The sequence below is a fragment of the Elaeis guineensis genome, chromosome 6 (genome assembly GCF_000442705.2).
Source record: "Elaeis guineensis isolate ETL-2024a chromosome 6, EG11, whole genome shotgun sequence".
NCBI lineage: Eukaryota > Viridiplantae > Streptophyta > Magnoliopsida > Arecales > Arecaceae > Elaeis > Elaeis guineensis.
Window position 1 is genome coordinate 133,244,337 of NC_025998.2, and position 18,114 is coordinate 133,262,450.

The following is an 18,114-nucleotide window of genomic DNA, read 5'->3' on the forward strand; positions in this document are numbered from 1 at the left end:
AAGAGTTTTGCTTTATATATATTATCAAGTGCGACATTCAATTTGGTCGTATACCGTTACAAGTCTGCTGGATGCCATCGGATGGTAGAATGCCTTAAGCTTACGCATGGTAGCTACATTCTAGTTGGCAATCTCGCATTGCCTACGGTGAACAGCCTGCTATGGACTTTATGATGATCTATATTTTTTTAATTATTTTGATTTTCACGATGCGAACTGTCATTTTAGCTGGCGCTGAAGAATATATTATAATTGCAATTGTTTCTTTCTTCATCTTTACTGTTTCTCGATGACTTTAAGGTACGTGTTATCTCATTTGAAAGTCCACATGATTACAGAATAACAAGTTCTTTTATGACTAACCTCTCAAATATAGATATTAGGTATTTCAATCCTTGGTACGCTAGCTCAACAGCAGTTTTCAACTTGTGAACGAGAAATATGCGTTGTCGTTCGTTGTCGAGGATGCAGCTAGCGTTCCTGGTTGAGTGCCTCACACCGTAGCCAATTATTGGCCTCTCCCCTCCACCGTAACACAAAGTAAACTTTAAAAAGCTATACAAAAAGATCGCCTTCGATTTGTCAATAATATAACTCAAAACATACAACCACCTGCCTCCACGGCTTGGCCGAGCCGTTCTCCAAAGCAAAAGCTACCTCCAGGTTCATGATATCTAGCCAAATTTTGCTATTCCAACCTTCAAGACATCTGCACCGGAGTTAATCTTTCGCCAAAAAGTGTGCCCTCACATAACATTTTCCAAGTCTCAATGCTTAGATAACTTTCCATTCTAACCCTCCTACAGTAGGAATCATCATGTAGACGATGCAAAGAAAAAACACCGATATAGTACTAAGATCGTAACATATTTTATATGGTAGTATAAGCATACAAGTCATACAATTTTCATTCCCTTGCGATTTGCAAGGTGCTCAAGCTCCTCCGGGTTAGCGAATATCACATGCCCACACTAATCCACCGAAACTCATTCAATGCCCGTGATAGAACTTAGCAATTTTTTCTGTTCAACACATCCAATGTCACATACACCATACACATATTCAATATCGTAATCATGTTTTTCATATGTAATGTCATCATATCATGCCTCTCCAAATAAGATAATAACTTAAATCATGGAAGTGACTCTCAACTATAACTCAAGCTGCATGCTGCTCCAGCCTGCGGGCACCAAACAATCCTAAAGGCACAACCATAGAAGCAAAATGATTTATCATGGTAAACATCGAGGTGATCCCCTTGAGATAATAAGTTGAAATGCCTATACACAACACCATCCAATAACTAAATGACGATCAATGTATGACTCAAGGACAAACTATGCACGGCTAAATGAACTCAGCCGCCGGAGCAAAGGCTATCAGTAGAACCATTTCCTTGTACAAGACCAAGCTTTACAAGAAAAGCTCATTGTTCTCCAGAACCTGCCCTGCGTTGTTAATCAGATCTCAAAGGTAAGATGGTCCCTTCAGTCAATTTTTGATACAGTAATGCAGCAGCATAAAACTTTTCGCAAAACCAATGAAAGAATCATCATCATCCTGATCAAAGTATTACTCCCCAAGAGATTTCTGAGTGGTGGGGCCAATTCCATGAACAATGCCCAGATATGAGAAAACCTCACTGCTCTCGAGAATTTCTAAGCTCTCTTGATTGCTGGTTTTAAGGTTATTCATCCCACTAAGGACGACTGAAGATTCAGCACTCACCAGGTTCAAAGGATGGTCAACATCCTGATCACTGAAAAGCTTCCCCATAGCATAGCAAGTTCTTATTTAGCTAATGCATGCAAATACGCGAAATATCTAAGCCAAACTAGTCAGCTCACCTGCTGGCATCTTTACTGGCTCAAAACAGAGATCTGAGAAGCTTCAAATTAAAATAAAGAAACCCAATGAAAACAGACTTAACCACTACAGTACTGGCACCATTGGTAGGTATATCTTCCCCCCGCCCACCCACCAAAAGAGAAAAAAAATCGCTGGAAGCATCTCAAACCACCTGAGCTTTGTCATGGCAGAAAGAAGCATCACAAAGATTGGTGAAATTTTCGTCAACTGACAAATACTCACCATAATGCTTGGTACATCTCCAGTAACAGCTACATGAGAAGCCTGAAAGAAACAGATTCTGACAAATTCTCGTAACAGCAGTGAAGGATCATACAGCAACAGAACTCAAGCTCGGTCCAGAGTGAATTCTACTACTGAAAAAGAAAGTTTTGAGTCCTATAAACAAAACAAAATCATTGCATCGGTCCAGAACACATCAAAATGTCACAAGCACAACCATATAACAATAGCCAAAATTCTGTCATCCATAAAAGTTACCCATAGCAATTCAAATGCACCAGGAGTGACTGCCATAGCAGCAACCAACATGCATTAGTAGCGATCATCATAGGATGATGGGCGTCCGCCCTGCTGGGACGATCGTAAGGCCCAGGTCTGTCCCTATAACTACCACCCCCCTCGTTACGTGCAGGTCCACCACTGCCATATCTGTCACTGCCACCACCCCTTGGTCCATATCGGTCATAGCTGCTGCCACCCCGTGGTCCGTCCCTATCATACCCTCTTTCCTTGCCATATCCATTTTGAGGGTAACGATCTGGCCCCACAGCATATCTATCACCATAAATTCGATCACCAGCAGGTGGATATCGATCATTGGCATAGCGATCACGAACACCACCATACCTACTGTCCCTGTCAAGACGGTCGCGGTCCCCATAACGGCCTCCATCATAACGATCATCCATGTAACGGTCGTGATAGCGGTCTGGCCCTCCAAAACGCTCCCCACGCCCACCACCCCCACCAAACCTGGAACGAGAAGAGAATCTTCCACCACCACCTCCAGCCGAAGGGCATTCACGGGCCCAGTGTCCTGGACGCCCACACTTGAAGCAATCACCATGCCCTACGGGTGGCGTGCCATCTCCTCCACTACCACGATAGCCCCCTCTGCCACCTGATGAGTAGTTCCCACCACCATAACCATAGGCAGTGTCATCTGAAGTCATCTTAGGCTGGGCCTTGTTCACTGAAATGACCCGACCATCTAACTCTTGGTTATGCATCTCTCTGATGGCATCCTCCACAGCGCGTGGCTCAGCAAATGTCACAAATCCAAATCCACGGGGGCGGCCAGTGTCTCTCTCTAGCATAACCTACACATGGCAAGAATGCTAAGAAAAGTGACTGCTGACAAATGAAATAAGCAGAAATGCATAAATTAAAATCTTGCACCACAAATTGTTTTCATGTAGTTTAATGTCATGTGTTTGTACACCTGATGGTCACAAACAATGTTGTGGAACTTGGGCAGGAGACACGTCAAAACAGATAGAAGATCATAAGCAAAGCAATTTGGAATAGTAAAAAAACCTAGAACACAAAAAAAAAAAAAAAAAAAGGAAAAGGGAAAAAAACAATACAAATCATGTGCTAGGATGCATTTGATCTCTTTATAACAAAGACAAATGCAAGTTCCCAAGGCAAACTTCCACCGATCAGAAAATCTTTCTCAATAAAATGCCATCATGCAGTGTAGTATATCAGAAAATCTTGATGGAGATCTCACTCCTGAATCAGTAAGCATTTATGACTTATTGAACTAGATGTCCTCCATGGACAATCCTTGCTTAAAGTTTGAATAATATCTTTACATTTGTTTTTAAGCAATCAGACATCAAAAATTCAAGGCAACAGAAGACTACAGATAACAGCATTATTAACCCAACAGCAGCTTAAAAAAGGGAGCAGATTTCTCAGCCTGCCTATCATGATGGAATTGTGTTTGGTAAAGACAGGGCCCAAAATGTTAAAATTTCAAGATCAGCACATCTGCAGGTCCACTGACCTCAAACCTGTGATGCCCAATCCAACAACAGCCACATGCCTACTACTGAACAAAGTAACTAAAGATACACCACAATCAAGTGCATGATCTCCTTGATCTTTGACTACTGTATGGACTGCTGACAACCTATGCTATAAGACTGCTGACATCTAACATCTAAATGTTTACAATCACAGAAACTTTTAAGTAATTGCATTAGCAGAAACACGAATGACAGCCAAGTGTACCGAATAAAAACATCAACTACCATGCCACAATGCAGCAGGTGTCATGGCAGATGGAACAAATGGTATAGAGCAGAACTTGGCTGAATTAATGTTATAGACAATCGAAGGTTTAGAAAGGTTGATCTTATGATTATGATTAATATGCTAGATCAAGCATACACAGATGCTTTCGACACCCTGTGGACTTAATTTAAAATTTCAAATTACAAGGAAACTGGAAGGTAGGACCAGGGAAGTTAAGACAAGCACTTCAAAACAATTGATATTGAAGGATCCGGACTCAGCCATGAAAGATTTATAAAGAAGCAGCCTTAATATCCACCTCCAAAATATATTGGAGAATAAATCTACACTTTGTATTGGTTATCTTGTAGATGACCTCACCAATGTAATAGGCTGGCAATCTATCAGAAGTATTAAGTTTTCAAAGTTTAATCTATGAACCTAATTTAGAATATAATAATGACAACAGAAGGAAAATGTTACCATAATGATATGCTGCCATAATGATCTTATGTTTTGTGGTTGGATAAAAACAGAAAGTGCCTTCCTGATCTATAGAAACTAAGAAGAAGAAACTAAAAACCGAGCACCCAATACATAATCACAAAGCCTCCCAAAAATCTAAATGCAAAAAACTTAAATAAACAACATGTATGGAATAAGTTAAACCTTTTTTTTATTTTCTCATAACTTTGCTTCAAGGGTAACATATATCCTTCCTCAGATTCTAAATTCTTGGTTCAGAACAAAATCTTACAGTCAGCCAATCCTAATGAATTATTACAGACACACGCACGCATGCACGCGCACGTGCGCACACAGAGAGATAGAATGGAGAGAACACGCAAATCTGAAGTGAACTCCTCTATTAAACTACCCAAACTAAAAGGAGTTGCGTATCAAATTTAAAAAAATGAGCCACTAAGTTCTTGCTTGCCTTCCAGGTTTACAGCAAAATTGTCCGCTAATCACCCCCCACCCCACCCCACCCCCCCATGATTTGCAGTTAACATGAACAGAATAGTATTTCTGAACTCCATAGCTTTGAAGATTTATAGGCAAACTAGGATAGATTTTACATGCAAAAAAGGAGATGCCTTTGAACAATGGAAAACTATGCAACCCCAGCTTTCAAAAAAAAAAAAGGAACAGCAGATGATTATGATGGTTTGGTAATTTTCTTCATAAGACTTAGACTAGCATGATATACTTGTGAGGTGGAGTGCATTTATTCAGAGAGAAAAATGTGGAACACAATTTAGGATGGGCTTAAAACGAAAAAACCCACTAATATTTATTATGATTCCAGAGTAACAATTATACCACTTTTATGCATCTAACAGCCTATATCAGTTGAAATTGAAAAGTAAAACATCAAAATCTTGACAAACCTGTTTTCAATATTATTGCAACAATAGAAGTACAAAATCATGTCGGAAAATCTAGATTGGACTGAAACATCTAATCATCAAAACATTGTTAGAAACAAGATCCACAGAATCAGTATTGGAAGCCATATGTATGGCACAATATGCATCCCATACCAAGACGAGCTTCTACAACTTTTTCCTCACTCCCACTCATCGTATCACCTGAAATTGGGTGATACAGGTTGGTATTAGGCAATATGGGACAATTTCGCTCAGTTTGGACCATTACAGGCCAATTCAACTCATATACTGAATCAAACTAATATGGGGTTGGAGAGATCAGTACTGGACCAATATGGACAAATATGTATATGGTACCAAGACCTTGGTTAGAAATATGAAATCACAAAATGATACTCAACTAATATATCCAAATGCAAAATAATAAGTACAAAACAAATTGTGAACTTTTCTTACAGCAATTTAAGTCAATAAACCATCACTTGGACACTAATACATAAGGCAGAAGTTACACAATCATGATTCATAAGAATACCTCCCCAAATGAGCAACAATCAACAAGTGGTAAGACAAAATGCCTGTATATGGTAGCATAAACGCCGTGCTGAACATCATTTTCTTCCATTTGCCCTAGATGTTTAGCATAATTCAAACCAAGATATGTCGCACCCATATTGTACCAATGAAACATTGGATACGTCGTACCCATATTGTACCAATGAAACATTGGTATGGTACCGAGATTCAGTACTACATATGAGTCAAATCAGTCCATACTGGCTTGAACCAAGCAGAACCATCCTGCAACAACCAGTACCACCTGATTTCAAGAAGTACAATGGCTAGGAGTGAGAAAAGTAGTGGGAGCTTGCAGCATAGGGTGTGGACCATACCAACATACCATTAATAGAGAAATGAGAAATCTGAGAGAACTAGGCAAAAAAGAAATGAGAAGTAAATGAAAAAAATTAATAGAGAAATGAGAAATCTGAGAAACCTAGGAAAAAAAAAAAGAACTTGTGTAGGGAACAAAATGAGGGGGAAAAGGATCTGCTCATAAAGTGAATCAATGCATGGATGGCATCTGGAAACAAATGGTCACTTCACAACTTGTCATCGTTGACCTTAAAAACTGATAGTTCACACTTCAGACTGAAAATAAAAATTATGAAGTAATTATTTAAGCAAGGTTCTCTTATTTATCAAAAATAAAGGGGTGAGATTTACAGTGAAGAACTAATTATAGTACTTGAAGTAATTATATAGCCATAAGTTGCCAGGATTAAAAAGGAAGAAAGGTCTAATGCAATAGTTAGCTCATAATCAATCTGATTATTCATAACCATGAATGTCAATTACCTGAATGATGAAAAACAGATAAATAATACACTTTTGATGCCGCCATAAAGCACACTCAATTGAGTCCCAGGTTCCCAATAAACATTTAGACATTTCTAACTGATATGATCTCTACTCCAAAGCCACACGCTACCTTGACAGGTCCCGCCAACGTTTATAGAATGTAGTATATTATTCATCAGATGGCATGAATTATATTCAGCTCAAATTCCAGATGAGGTAGTTGTATCATTGTCATAACTTATACACGAAATATCAACAGGAATCACAAATTGCAAATTCCCAAGACACTTTATTATGAACCCAACCCATCATGATATCAACTAACAAACTTTACCAACATATTGCCACCCTTTATCACTGATGCATTCATTCCACCAGGCAATAAAATCCCATATCTCATTAGAGCTGCATATAGTCATAAATTATTAGTAAAGACTACTCATGTGCCGGTCACCTGCCATTAGCTCAACCACATTACCAAAAATTACACTTCTAATTCTCATCATGGTAGTCGTGCTACTGCCACTCAAATTCTAATACTGATCATAGTTCTGTGAAGGCAAGGATGCCAAGTGAAGTTGACAGGGAAAATTTCCAAAAAGAACTTTTATCTATTAACCTGAGATTCAAGAAGCTTTAAAGAAGTCAATCAGATCTTTCGATTACAAACCATGTTGAAAAGCGAACAAGTCATATCATTAAGGCTACAAGACTGAAGTAACCTCTTCATCGAATGAAGCCTCCAATATTGCCCAAACTACTACAAGCAAATAACTATCAGCCAATGCTATGACAAGCATGGCCATGGGCTATTGACACATGATGTGCATTTTCAAGATGATGGTTCTAATAGGCAAATTTACAAACTCAAGAACCAGTAAAACTGCAAAATATTTTCATTCATCTGGTACAAACTGACTATCTAGCAGATCAGCAGAATAACTCCAGGTGTATCGATCATAGACCTCATCATAGAGCTGGCATTCCACGTCAACTGTGCTCCACTACCAACAGATGCAAGCATAAGAACAGTCGCAATAAGTACTTACCGAAACTAGATGACCTAGAAAAGGTGTGCAAGGAGCAATCACAACATGGCCTATCTCTGAGCATGCGACAACAGTTCAGATAATATTGGTCTCAAAATCCTTATGCAGATAATTCAATGAAACACCGAATTCTACTTTGGATATCACCAACCAAGCAGCATACTGCTCTACCATACCAGTTATGCAGTAGCCATAAAGGAAAGGCAAAAAAAAAATTATAACCATGCATAAGACACTGTAGTATCGAATAGCAGCAGAACTTTTAAGTATAGTACCAAACATTAGGCAACCAGCATTTGGAATAGACGTGCTGTAATATCAGCTTGCCAAATCAACCACAATTCACAAGTCTTGCAGCAATGAAGCTCTCTGCATCTAGTGCCCTTGGCAAATGAAAAAAAAAGTAGCAGCATAAAATTACTGCTACCTACAGGTTATCGCTAACATACATAAGAAGACATTCCCAAATTGAGCTGATCACTAGCACTGAGAACAACTAAATAAGCATGACCACAATGAGTTTCTTCAGCAAAAACAGAGATTAGCAAACAAGATTTCTTGAGTTGGTACTGAGCTCTGCGGAGCCAACATCACAGATTAATCAGACCAGGAAAACTTAACAACTCATTTGGAAAGTGCTGCATAACCCTTGATGCTGATCCTGAAGATAAGTGAGATATAAACATCCTAGGCAATGGCATCTTGGGTACACTGCTCTTCCCTCCCAAAGGAGATATGGTTAAAGGGGACACCTTATTACGAAACAAACAATTTGGACAGAAACTGTTACGAATCCCACTGCACGTGTTGACAAAACAAACCAGTTGACCATGAACTTCTCATGCAAGTCAAACATAGAAGGCCAATAGTCTCGGGCATACAAAATTTTATCATTATGTTCAGTGCTATAAATAGTTCAGTTATCAATATGATGTAACTGCATATATGGTCTCTGTGAATATGTTCAGCAACAAACAATAGCATGGCACAAAATAGCTCTTTCAGACCACAGGAAAGAAAAAGGAAGGATTTCAGATAATCCTTGATCCAGACCAGGTCCCGTTTATCAACAGACAACTAATCCTCAACAGAACTGCCTTGGCCAGAAGAAAAATAACTTATATTTACGTTATGGTGGATCCTTGAAGCTGAACTAATGATGGTTGACTCACACAGGGAAAGGTCAACTGCTTCCAGCTTAACCGGAACCATGTAGAATTAGCAGGTAACCGACTTTCTGCCTCATGTAGACTTGCATTCAGCATATCTAAAGGTGGTGAACATGATCTTTTGTGCATACTGGCCATATTGAGACCCTCCGTTTCTTATCACACATCGTTGATCAATTGAGAACAGCCTCCGGGAATTTGATGCAAGTTAACAGGCCAAGAATGTGTCACAATATCCATCTAAGGTGCCCCAAGTGATCATAACCAGATTCCAAAATAAAGGAAGAAAGAGAAAAAGAAAAAGAAGAATCAATAATCAGCCACAATGACGGATAAAAAGAAAAATAAATTTGCATAAACGACATAAGCAAAATCACTCTATTACACTAAACAGCCTGTAAAATTCGCATTCCTTTCAGAAGCGTACCATCACTTTTGCAAAATCACATACATGATCACTTCTACTTCAAAAAAGAAAAAAGAAAAAGAAGAAGAAAAGCTTGTGCGACTGCAGTTTATGAACTTCATACGTTCCTGTTGATAATCAAAACCTTTAGCATTACCTAGATTTTACCAATTTAACAAACAGAACTAAAAGCAGTTCAATCGCTCGAGGAATCTTATGTCAACATAACAGAATAAGATAGTCAGCTTTTTGAGATAGTTCAGCAGACAACGCAATATCCGGTTCCCTAATTGCTTTTCTTTCTCAAAAATCTCAATGACACTATCAATGGGCAATTAAACCAACATGAGGTTTTCTTTTTATCTTACATGCCTAAAAAAATAAGAATATCTTTTATAAAATTACATAAGAATCACACACAATCCAAAATAAATGCGGACTGGGTGAAGGGAAAAGATCGAGAGATGGGGTGTCAGGCCAAACCTGGGCCTCGAGAACCTTGCCGAAGCGGCCGAACTCCTGCTCCAGCCGCCGCTCCCCGGTCTCCCATGACAGGCCTCCCACAAAGATACGACTCTCTTCCTTGTGCGACATCTTCAAAATAAAACCCTCCTGAGATGGATCCAAAAAACAAAAAAAACCTAAAAATCCGCCAAAAATAAAAAACTACAGTCAAAATCTTCCAACCTCTCTCCCCCTTCACCGCTGATGCTCGGTAGCCATGGAGAAGGATCGAAGGATAGAGTGCCAGAGAGAGAGAGAGAGAGGAGTGGGGACTGGAGGGGGCGGAAAACCTACCGCGAGGAAGAAGGACCGGATGCGGAAACCCTAGGGCTTAGTCGGCTCGGCCCCTATGAATTTAATAATATTCGTGAAGGAGGGGAAGCTGGTAGACTGACTCACAGTCCATGGTTAGGTTAAATTGTGCCCAAAAGCAACTCGTTTGATGATGATCTTTGGACGTGACCCTCGGCGGGGCATCGAGTGTGGCCTGGACGGGCCCGGTCGGGTCTGCTGCGGTTTACAAGCTTAGGTTGATGTACTAACGCGACCCCTTGGAGAATTTATTAGCGTTCTTTGTTGCGTGAGTTGGACTGTTTCATTGTGTCCCGTCACGTAACTTTTGTCGTACGTTTGTGCAACTATATTCGCTTTTGAGAGATTTTTCTTGCCACGAATTTAATTTAAAAAGATTTAAAAATAAATATGCACTCGCACTGGCACAGCACATCCGGTCATATTCTCCGGTTCGTATGGGTGGTTGAACTCTTGTATGCATGACTCAAGCTTCACCGAGACCCTCAAGCTCAAGGTAGATGCAACATGAGTAACATCCCAGTGTCGGACATTGCATATGTAAAGATGACAATTGCGCCGGATCAGATCAATATAGATTTATTAATTTAAATTAAATTTATTTATTAAATAAATCAAATATTTATATTTTAATATAATTTATTTTTTAAATAAATAATCTGATCTGATTTATTTAATTTATTTATTAAATAAATAAAATAAAATTAAATAAATTAAATAAATCAGAAAAAAATTAAATAAATTTTAAATATATTAAATAATTAAATAGATTAAATAAATTAAACAAATTATCTGAATATTAAATGAATTAAACTGATTAAATAGATCAGATATTTAAAATTTAATTTAAATTAATAATTTAAATTTATTTAATTTAAATTTAAATTTATTTATAATGATTTGAACATAGATTAGATCGATGAGTTGGAACATATTTTTCCGGTCTTGCGTGTATACCGCTACATGAGAAGCTTCTCAAGCGTGAACTGTTGACCAAGGTCATGATGACCAGTCTGCTTGTCTCCCTCAAATAATAGCGCTGGGAAACAAATATGGCGCCAACCACTCGACGCACAGGCCTTCTTGCGAGGCAAATCTTCCCTGTGGCTGTGGGTACAGGTGGGCTCTTATAGCAGACATATGGATGCGACTTATACAGGGTTTAGAGAAGGTAACCAGGTCTCAATGAAAACATTAACAGCACAAAGTTTGTACCCACCAAAAAAAAAAAAGAAAACATAACAGAATAATTCATCCAATTGCTGAAGATGAATGATATGCATTTCATCAATTCTTCCATAGGTGCAAAAACCTGCAGATGCATCACCACCGGTGTTCAGACTTCTCAAACTTCCAGACGCAAACAAACAGAAGAAAGAAGCATTAATACCAGCTTGTACATTCAGCTACGACATGACCCGAACTCACAATGAAGAGGAAAGCACCATGGAGGAGCTATTTTTATTTTAAAAAATGGCATGAATTGCATCCAGAGATGTACTCGGATTAGAGAATGAGCATCATAATTTACATTTCTGTACATGATGTGGTACAACTAATTACTGGATCTTAATTGCATTATTGTGGGAATTCTGAGTCACTTACTCAGGTAAAAGGGGCAGGCGAGAAACACTGGCACCCCTGTGCCCACTAGATGATGAATTTAAACCCACTTGCTTCCATGAATGCGATCCACGAATAGATGAATTTTTCTTGTCGAGCCTCATGGGAAGAATCTGCAGCCTGGAGTTCAACTCTGTACCTGTTTTCTCTGCAGCAAGCTGGTAGCTCTCCACGAGCTCCAGCTGACGGGCAATTATCTCTGAGCATCTAGGCAAGAGTTCCACAGGTTCCCTACCAGGAATTACAATATACTCGATAGCCAGTCGAACCTCCTGTGGAAAGCAATTCTTAAGTACCTAGATCATTGGAGTCAAAATAATTGCAAGAAACAATATATTATTGGGCAACTGAAATGAAACAAAAGATGCAGAGATTATTCAGAAAGTTCTCTCACAAATGAAACTAGTGAGATATGCAATGCAAAATTCCTCTGGATAAACATTGCTGGGGAGTGTAACCATAATTCTAGTTCCTACCCCCACCCCCAACCGGGGGGAGTGTACGCGGGGGTGTGGGGGCAGGTGGAAACACCAATGCAGGATGAGTTCTCAATTGTTCAGATGGGAGACTCATATAATAGAAGGATTCAGAGAAGTGCACCTCCAAGGCATCAATTTCCTCCAAGGACGGTTTTCTTCTAGGTGCATCATCTTCAATTTCAATATCTTTTGCCAAATGATTTACCGAGGCATTTGATAAAGATCCAATGGTATCCATCCCTAGAATCATTTTTACTGCCTTTACAATTTGTGCCATAGTATTTGTCTGCAAGTTAAAATACACAAGGCAGCATAATTGAAAAACTTGTAATTCAGAAAAAGCATGTTTTTAAAAAAATGATAAATCTTACCTTGATAACAAATACTGGCAACTGGTGGTATTTTGCAACACTACGGATCCAAGGATTCTGCTTCAATTCAGAACTTGATGCAAGAATTGCATTTGCAGCACCGATATCATCAGTTACAGCTATTTCATTCTCGAAACCCATTATTTTTGCAACTTGCAGTAGATCAGCTTCCAAGATCTAACAGAGAACCAACCAAGAAAACTATTGTTTCAATCATTTAAATTTTTCCATCCAATTCTGTGCTGAAGTCACTTCTTTATTTATATTTTATATGCAGAAATTTCAGTTTTTTTTTTTAAAAAAAAAAAGCATATGGAATGAATAGATGGGGAAGATGTACAAGGATATATCATATGAACTAACAGTGAAACTGATAAGAAGGGTCTGCACTTCAGAATATTATGAACTATAGCACGCCTGTGACACAAAAGGGGGTACATATTCTACCCACATTTAAACAACAACAAAAAGAATATTATAATTTCTTTGATACAGAGAATACTCATGTACTGAAATACTGTAGAGATGAGGATGGCGAAGTTGATGCTAGCAAGAATTAAGAACAATCAAGTTTTATTGAAGCTATGACTCACATTGAGCTTAAGTCCAGAAAGAGAAGAGGAACAGGATGGTGGTGGTCATGAATTCACGAAGTGCCTGAAGACCGAAATATATATACTAATAAATGGAACAAAATTGAACTAACACTGTCTAGACAAGGTTACATTTCTAAATGTATATTAATAGAGGATAATGCCTGCTTCTGGGAATATCAGGCCATGTATTACCTCATTTTCCTTGAAAGAGACTAAGGAAAATAGGACTAGAGAAAATGGGGGGCAAAAAAACAGCCCCTTAAAAGACATTACCACAGTTCAGAAAGAAATACTCAAAGCAAATCATAGCATAGAGAAGCAAACATGCATATACGTTTATAGAACTTGCATTACCATTTCACATCATAAAGCGGAATTCAGTATATACCTGGTAACTATACACATGCACAGGTGATCTCCTTGAGAAAGATGCCTTATTTTTGCCTTTCTTGGTATAAATAGCAGTACTATCATAATTGTCTTGATGAGGCACCGTCCCAGTATTCACATCATTTGTGCAGCTAATGGAAGATTCTTGTTCATGAGATTTCTCAAGTATTGGAACAGAATTTGTTGAATTGCTAGATTTGAAATCCACCTTACGTACTTCAAACAGAGGAGACTTACCTGCTTCCAGAGAAACAACATCTGACATGAAGAGTCTGATTGGACAAATAAATTGAAATTTTGTGCTTTCCAGTACTCTAATGCACAGATGATGCTCAAACAGGGGTTGCAGTTCTAACAGATAAGATCTTCACACATGAAATGCATGTCAGAGAAAGCAAGGATGACTTGATTAAAGAGAGCAGACAGAGTTGGATGCAGGTTTGCAAGTCAGGATTATAGAGAGATGAGAGTGAAAACTGGAATTTCTTCAAAGAGAAGAGTTTGTTGGTTGTCAGGCATATTTTTCACCATCCAATTTTGACCTTTTGTTTCATAAAAATAGTAATAGATGAAGGTAATCTACCTGCCAGAATAGCATCTACAGTAGCTTCTAATTTGTGATGAACTCGGCACTCAGTCTTGGATATCATCTCCACAGCACAAGTAAATGTAGGAGGTCCTTTCCTCTCAAGTATTGTTTTCTGTACTTTCCTTTTTCTGGCCTCATCATCACCAAGTGTAACACTCTGCATTTATATATATTTCAAACAACTAATAATTAGACAATTTGGTTTACATCACTCTGATTTTATGATTTATGACAGGAAATAAGATGCCATGGATTGGTCAAATTTTTTAGTTTAATGTGACTCAAACTGGGGAGAAAAAGAAAATCTTGTACTCGGTCATTAGGTTGACGCTTCAATATAACAGAAGCATGCTTAACTGAGAGGTTTGTTTTTATAAGAAATAACTATTTGATCTACTCAGACAGTGATCATCCAAGTAATTTCACTTTTATCCATAATTTATTTCCAATAGAAAACTTCTCAGACTAATCAACAACTATTACAAGTTTACAACAATCTCCATTCTCCAACTTAATCATGATTAAGGAGATTTATTGTTTCTGAATAAAAACAAAAAAAAATGTACTACCTCTCAGTCAGAGATTATCACCAAGAAATTGAGCCTTCTACTAATATTAGACATGAAGATGACCAAGGTTTCAGCCCCTAATTTCACAACAACACAAGATACAAAATTCAGAAAGATAGCTTGTTACCTCTATCCCACCAACAAGCGTCTGCAGACAAGGATTTTTTATTATGCTCTCAATTGTTACTCCATGTGCTGTTCCAACAAGCTGGACGCCTCTTTGAGCGATAGTGCTGGCTGCCATTGCTTCAAGTTCTGTTCCAATTTCATCAATTATAATGACTTCTGGCATGTGATTTTCAACTGCTTCTATCATGACCTACAGAGGCATTGTAAAACTTCTGAGACCATAATATAAAGAAACAAAAATATACAAAATATCTTACTGAGGTGTCTTTTATTGTATAACACCTTGAAAATGTAGATACTGAGTGATTCATTAATGAGGATCAAAGTATGAGATTAATGATTTACACTGTGCTGCATGTTGACATTGGGAACTTGCATTCTCCTAGCACGCCCGATTCCCGAGTGAGGTACATCCCCATCTCCTCCAATTTCGTTTGATGTGTCTACTACCACAACACGTTTCATGTGCTCATCTGCTAGCACTCTAGCTATTTCCCTGTATCAAAAGAACATTTCAGCAAGGCCAAATTTTGAAAATCAAGAAGATGACCAATTATTTGTATCTGTCTTCTACGTGAACCAACTCTTAACACAAGTTATTGTTTAGAGATCACAGAATAATGTTCAAATCTCAAGTCAAAGTACAGGACAAGATAAAGCTTTATCTGCAGATGATATAATCAGTAGACTACCATTTTCAAAAATAAAAAGGTCTACATCTCGCATGAGAAAACAGATATGAAATTCTGTATTACATGCAAATCTTGTATGATTTTGCATCTGTAAAAAAGTACAGCCAAGTTACATTTTAAAATGACCTAACACTCCATAGTAAATGAACGCTCAGGTATGCAGCAACTCACAGAGATGGTCATTGGTGTTGGAAAACAACCATCTTCAAAGTATATCATGTGATGTACCCAAAAAAAAAAAAAAACAGTATATCATGTGCTCAGAATGTATATAACATTGATACTGGACTTGCAACATGTGGTTTTTAGCTCCCCTGGAAAAGAGTTAATTGTCAAGTGCTTTTCCTATAGAACACCATGCATATCCATGAGGAAAGCCCACTAGGGCAAATGCAGCAAAATGTTAGAGACATTGGTTTGTCTAATGCGTGAGATTACTTTTCTAATGCACATACTGCTTGGTATGTGTATAGTTAGAGTCTAATAAAATTGAGCTTTATGACCATCTAAGATCTGATGACATTTAGTTGATTCATATAAAATGAAAAATAAAATAAAGATAATATGATGTTTCCTACTGAAGCGAAACATGGAACGTGAACTTTCGCATGAGGAACATGGTTCCTCCTCCAACTTCTCATAGCAAGGAAGACATGAGAAAAATATGATAAAAGTAATACCTGATCAAGGTCGTCTTGCCAACCCCAGGAGGTCCGATTACCAAAATAGAACCCCCACCCTCAACCAAATCACGTATCGTCTCCGCACTTCCCGATATTGCACGACCCACTCGGCATGTAAGGCCAATTATGTGCATCTTACGATTCCGAATAGCACTAATCCGATGCAAGGAATGATTGATACCAGAGCGGTTGTCATCAGCAAAATCACCAACCTGCAAAATAAAATCGATCACATTGAAATCTCGATGTTCTCAACGTTCCACAGAAAATAAAGTACATGCAAATCTCCACGCCATATGAAAATCAAAACGGTGGATCATAAGAAACCATGATCCATTACAATTAATGAGGCAATGCAATGAAACCAAAATGCAACAAAAATAATAATTAATTAATAAAACGCATCGCAGATTACCTTGGAGACGGCATGCCGAAGGTCATCGAGCGCGACAGGCTGCTCTGATATGATCCAATCACCGGACGGGAATCGGGCGATGGGCTTCCTCCCGAGATCCATCACTACCTCGATCAGCTCCCGGATCTCCCCGTGGCGCGCCAGCTCCCGCCGCAGTCTGGGCGGGACCACCTCCAGGAACAGCTGCAACTCGCCGGTGCCGTCCCGTCTCGACTTCGAGGTGGACACCGAATAAGAAGTACTCCACGGGAAGCAGCGATCGCCATCAGGCCGGCGGATTGACGGCGCAGATGGCGCTGGGATGGGGGAGGCGACGGCCTTCCGGGAGCCGGGCAAGCGGTGGAAGGAGGAGCATACGAGGAGGCTGGATGTCTGGGTCTGGAGGTAAGAGAAAGAGGACGAGGCATTGCTGAGGTGAGAAGAAGTGGAACTTAAGGCTTTCAGCATCTCGGAAAAATTCCGATGCGGGACTATATCGGTTTCTATGAGGCCCGTCGGCCGGAGTTGGAGGGTGCTTGTTTTATAGTTTCGGTGAGATTTTGGTCGAACGGGTGGGGGGAAGTGGTAGAGGAATAGAAGGAAGAAAGATTCGGAGGAATCTTTGGGGAGTCTGGAAAGGGTAGAGAGGCATGAAAGGCGGGCACGCAACAAACCCCTCGGCCCACCCTTGGAAAGCGGGGCCACGCTCGCGCGCAGGCGGGCTGCGGTCCACATGTTGTGGGGAACTTTTCTCTTCGCACAGGAGATGAGATGAGCCAAGGGGAGAGGATCTGGTCTGAATGGTCCATGGAGTGTTGGATGCGCGACATCTGTTCTGTTTGATAGGTTGATGGGGGACGTGTTTTTTTTTTTTTTTTTGGACGGGGGAAGATGGCTGTTGCTTCTTGCGCTGATCAATCGCATTGGACGATGTGCTATGTACTTGGGCAAACTGCACCTTCAATGTTGCGCATACCCAAAGTTGTTTTGGCCCGCAAGGAGTGTGGATCAGCTTTAATCTCACGAGTTGACCAAAGGCTATTACATACATCACGACACATGGCATGAAGTTAGGATCTTGGAGCCCTGAGTCACAAGCAAGTGCATGACTATCATCTCGTAAATTCGGTTGCTAGTTAGAGACATTAGTTTACATCCGTGACAGGTTGATTATTTCAAACCTAATTAGGAGAAAAGTTGAAAAATTAGATTTTTGAAAGGATTAATTATTTTTCTGCAATTAGGCAGGTTGCAAATGCAAATGCTTCAATTAAATTGCAAGCATATGAA

The 18,114-nt window shown here is 39.2% G+C and overlaps 2 protein-coding genes across 8 annotated transcripts; both read right to left on the minus strand.

The window, feature by feature from the left end:
* Positions 1-2,069: 2,069 nt before the first annotated feature.
* On the minus strand, positions 2,070-10,423 carry LOC105046396 (glycine-rich RNA-binding protein RZ1C). 6 transcript variants are annotated; one of them, XM_073259945.1, is made up of 4 exons: positions 10,292-10,310; positions 9,977-10,087; positions 9,091-9,327; positions 2,070-3,194 (listed from the first exon to the last, which is right to left on the minus strand). In XM_073259945.1, the coding sequence occupies exons 3-4, from the start codon at positions 9,223-9,225 to the stop codon at positions 2,349-2,351; spliced, it is 981 nt and encodes a 326-aa protein (XP_073116046.1). In that variant the 5' UTR covers positions 9,226-9,327; positions 9,977-10,087; positions 10,292-10,310; the 3' UTR covers positions 2,070-2,348. The 6 variants fall into 6 exon arrangements, with proteins under 6 accessions (XP_073116046.1, XP_073116047.1, XP_010923272.2 ...); XM_073259946.1 differs by lacking the exon at positions 10,292-10,310 and adding an exon at positions 10,181-10,271; XM_010924970.3 differs by lacking the exon at positions 9,091-9,327 and having other exon boundaries at positions 10,292-10,423.
* Positions 10,424-11,389: 966 nt separating this feature from the next.
* LOC105046397 (protein SEEDLING PLASTID DEVELOPMENT 1) lies at positions 11,390-17,574 on the minus strand. Of its 2 annotated transcripts, XM_010924973.4 has the most exons (10): positions 16,846-17,574; positions 16,428-16,642; positions 15,401-15,551; positions 15,054-15,245; positions 14,352-14,514; positions 13,767-14,005; positions 12,783-12,959; positions 12,533-12,697; positions 11,915-12,204; positions 11,390-11,621 (listed from the first exon to the last, which is right to left on the minus strand). In XM_010924973.4, the coding sequence occupies exons 1-10, from the start codon at positions 17,557-17,559 to the stop codon at positions 11,597-11,599; spliced, it is 2,331 nt and encodes a 776-aa protein (XP_010923275.3). In that variant the 5' UTR covers positions 17,560-17,574; the 3' UTR covers positions 11,390-11,596. The 2 variants fall into 2 exon arrangements, with proteins under 2 accessions (XP_010923275.3, XP_073116048.1); XM_073259947.1 differs by lacking the exons at positions 11,390-11,621; positions 11,915-12,204; positions 12,533-12,697; positions 12,783-12,959 and adding an exon at positions 13,319-13,439.
* Between the last annotated feature and the right edge of the window lie 540 nt (positions 17,575-18,114).

Coding starts and splice junctions, on each gene's coding strand:
- LOC105046397 (XM_010924973.4), bottom strand. CDS start 17,559: ATGTGGACCGCAGCCCGCCTGCGCGCGAGCGTGGCCCCGCTTTCCAAG. Junction 16,643..16,845: donor TTCGGCATGCCGTCTCCAAG/GTAATCTGCGAT, acceptor TTTATTTTGCAG/GTTGGTGATTTTGCTGATGA. Junction 11,622..11,914: donor CGCCTGCCCCTTTTACCTGA/GTAAGTGACTCA, acceptor ATGCATCTGCAG/GTTTTTGCACCTATGGAAGA.
- LOC105046396 (XM_073259945.1), bottom strand. CDS start 9,225: ATGGCCAGTATGCACAAAAGATCATGTTCACCACCTTTAGATATGCTG. Junction 3,195..9,090: donor AGCAGTTGACCTTTCCCTGT/GTGAGTCAACCA, acceptor TGCCATGTGTAG/GTTATGCTAGAGAGAGACAC.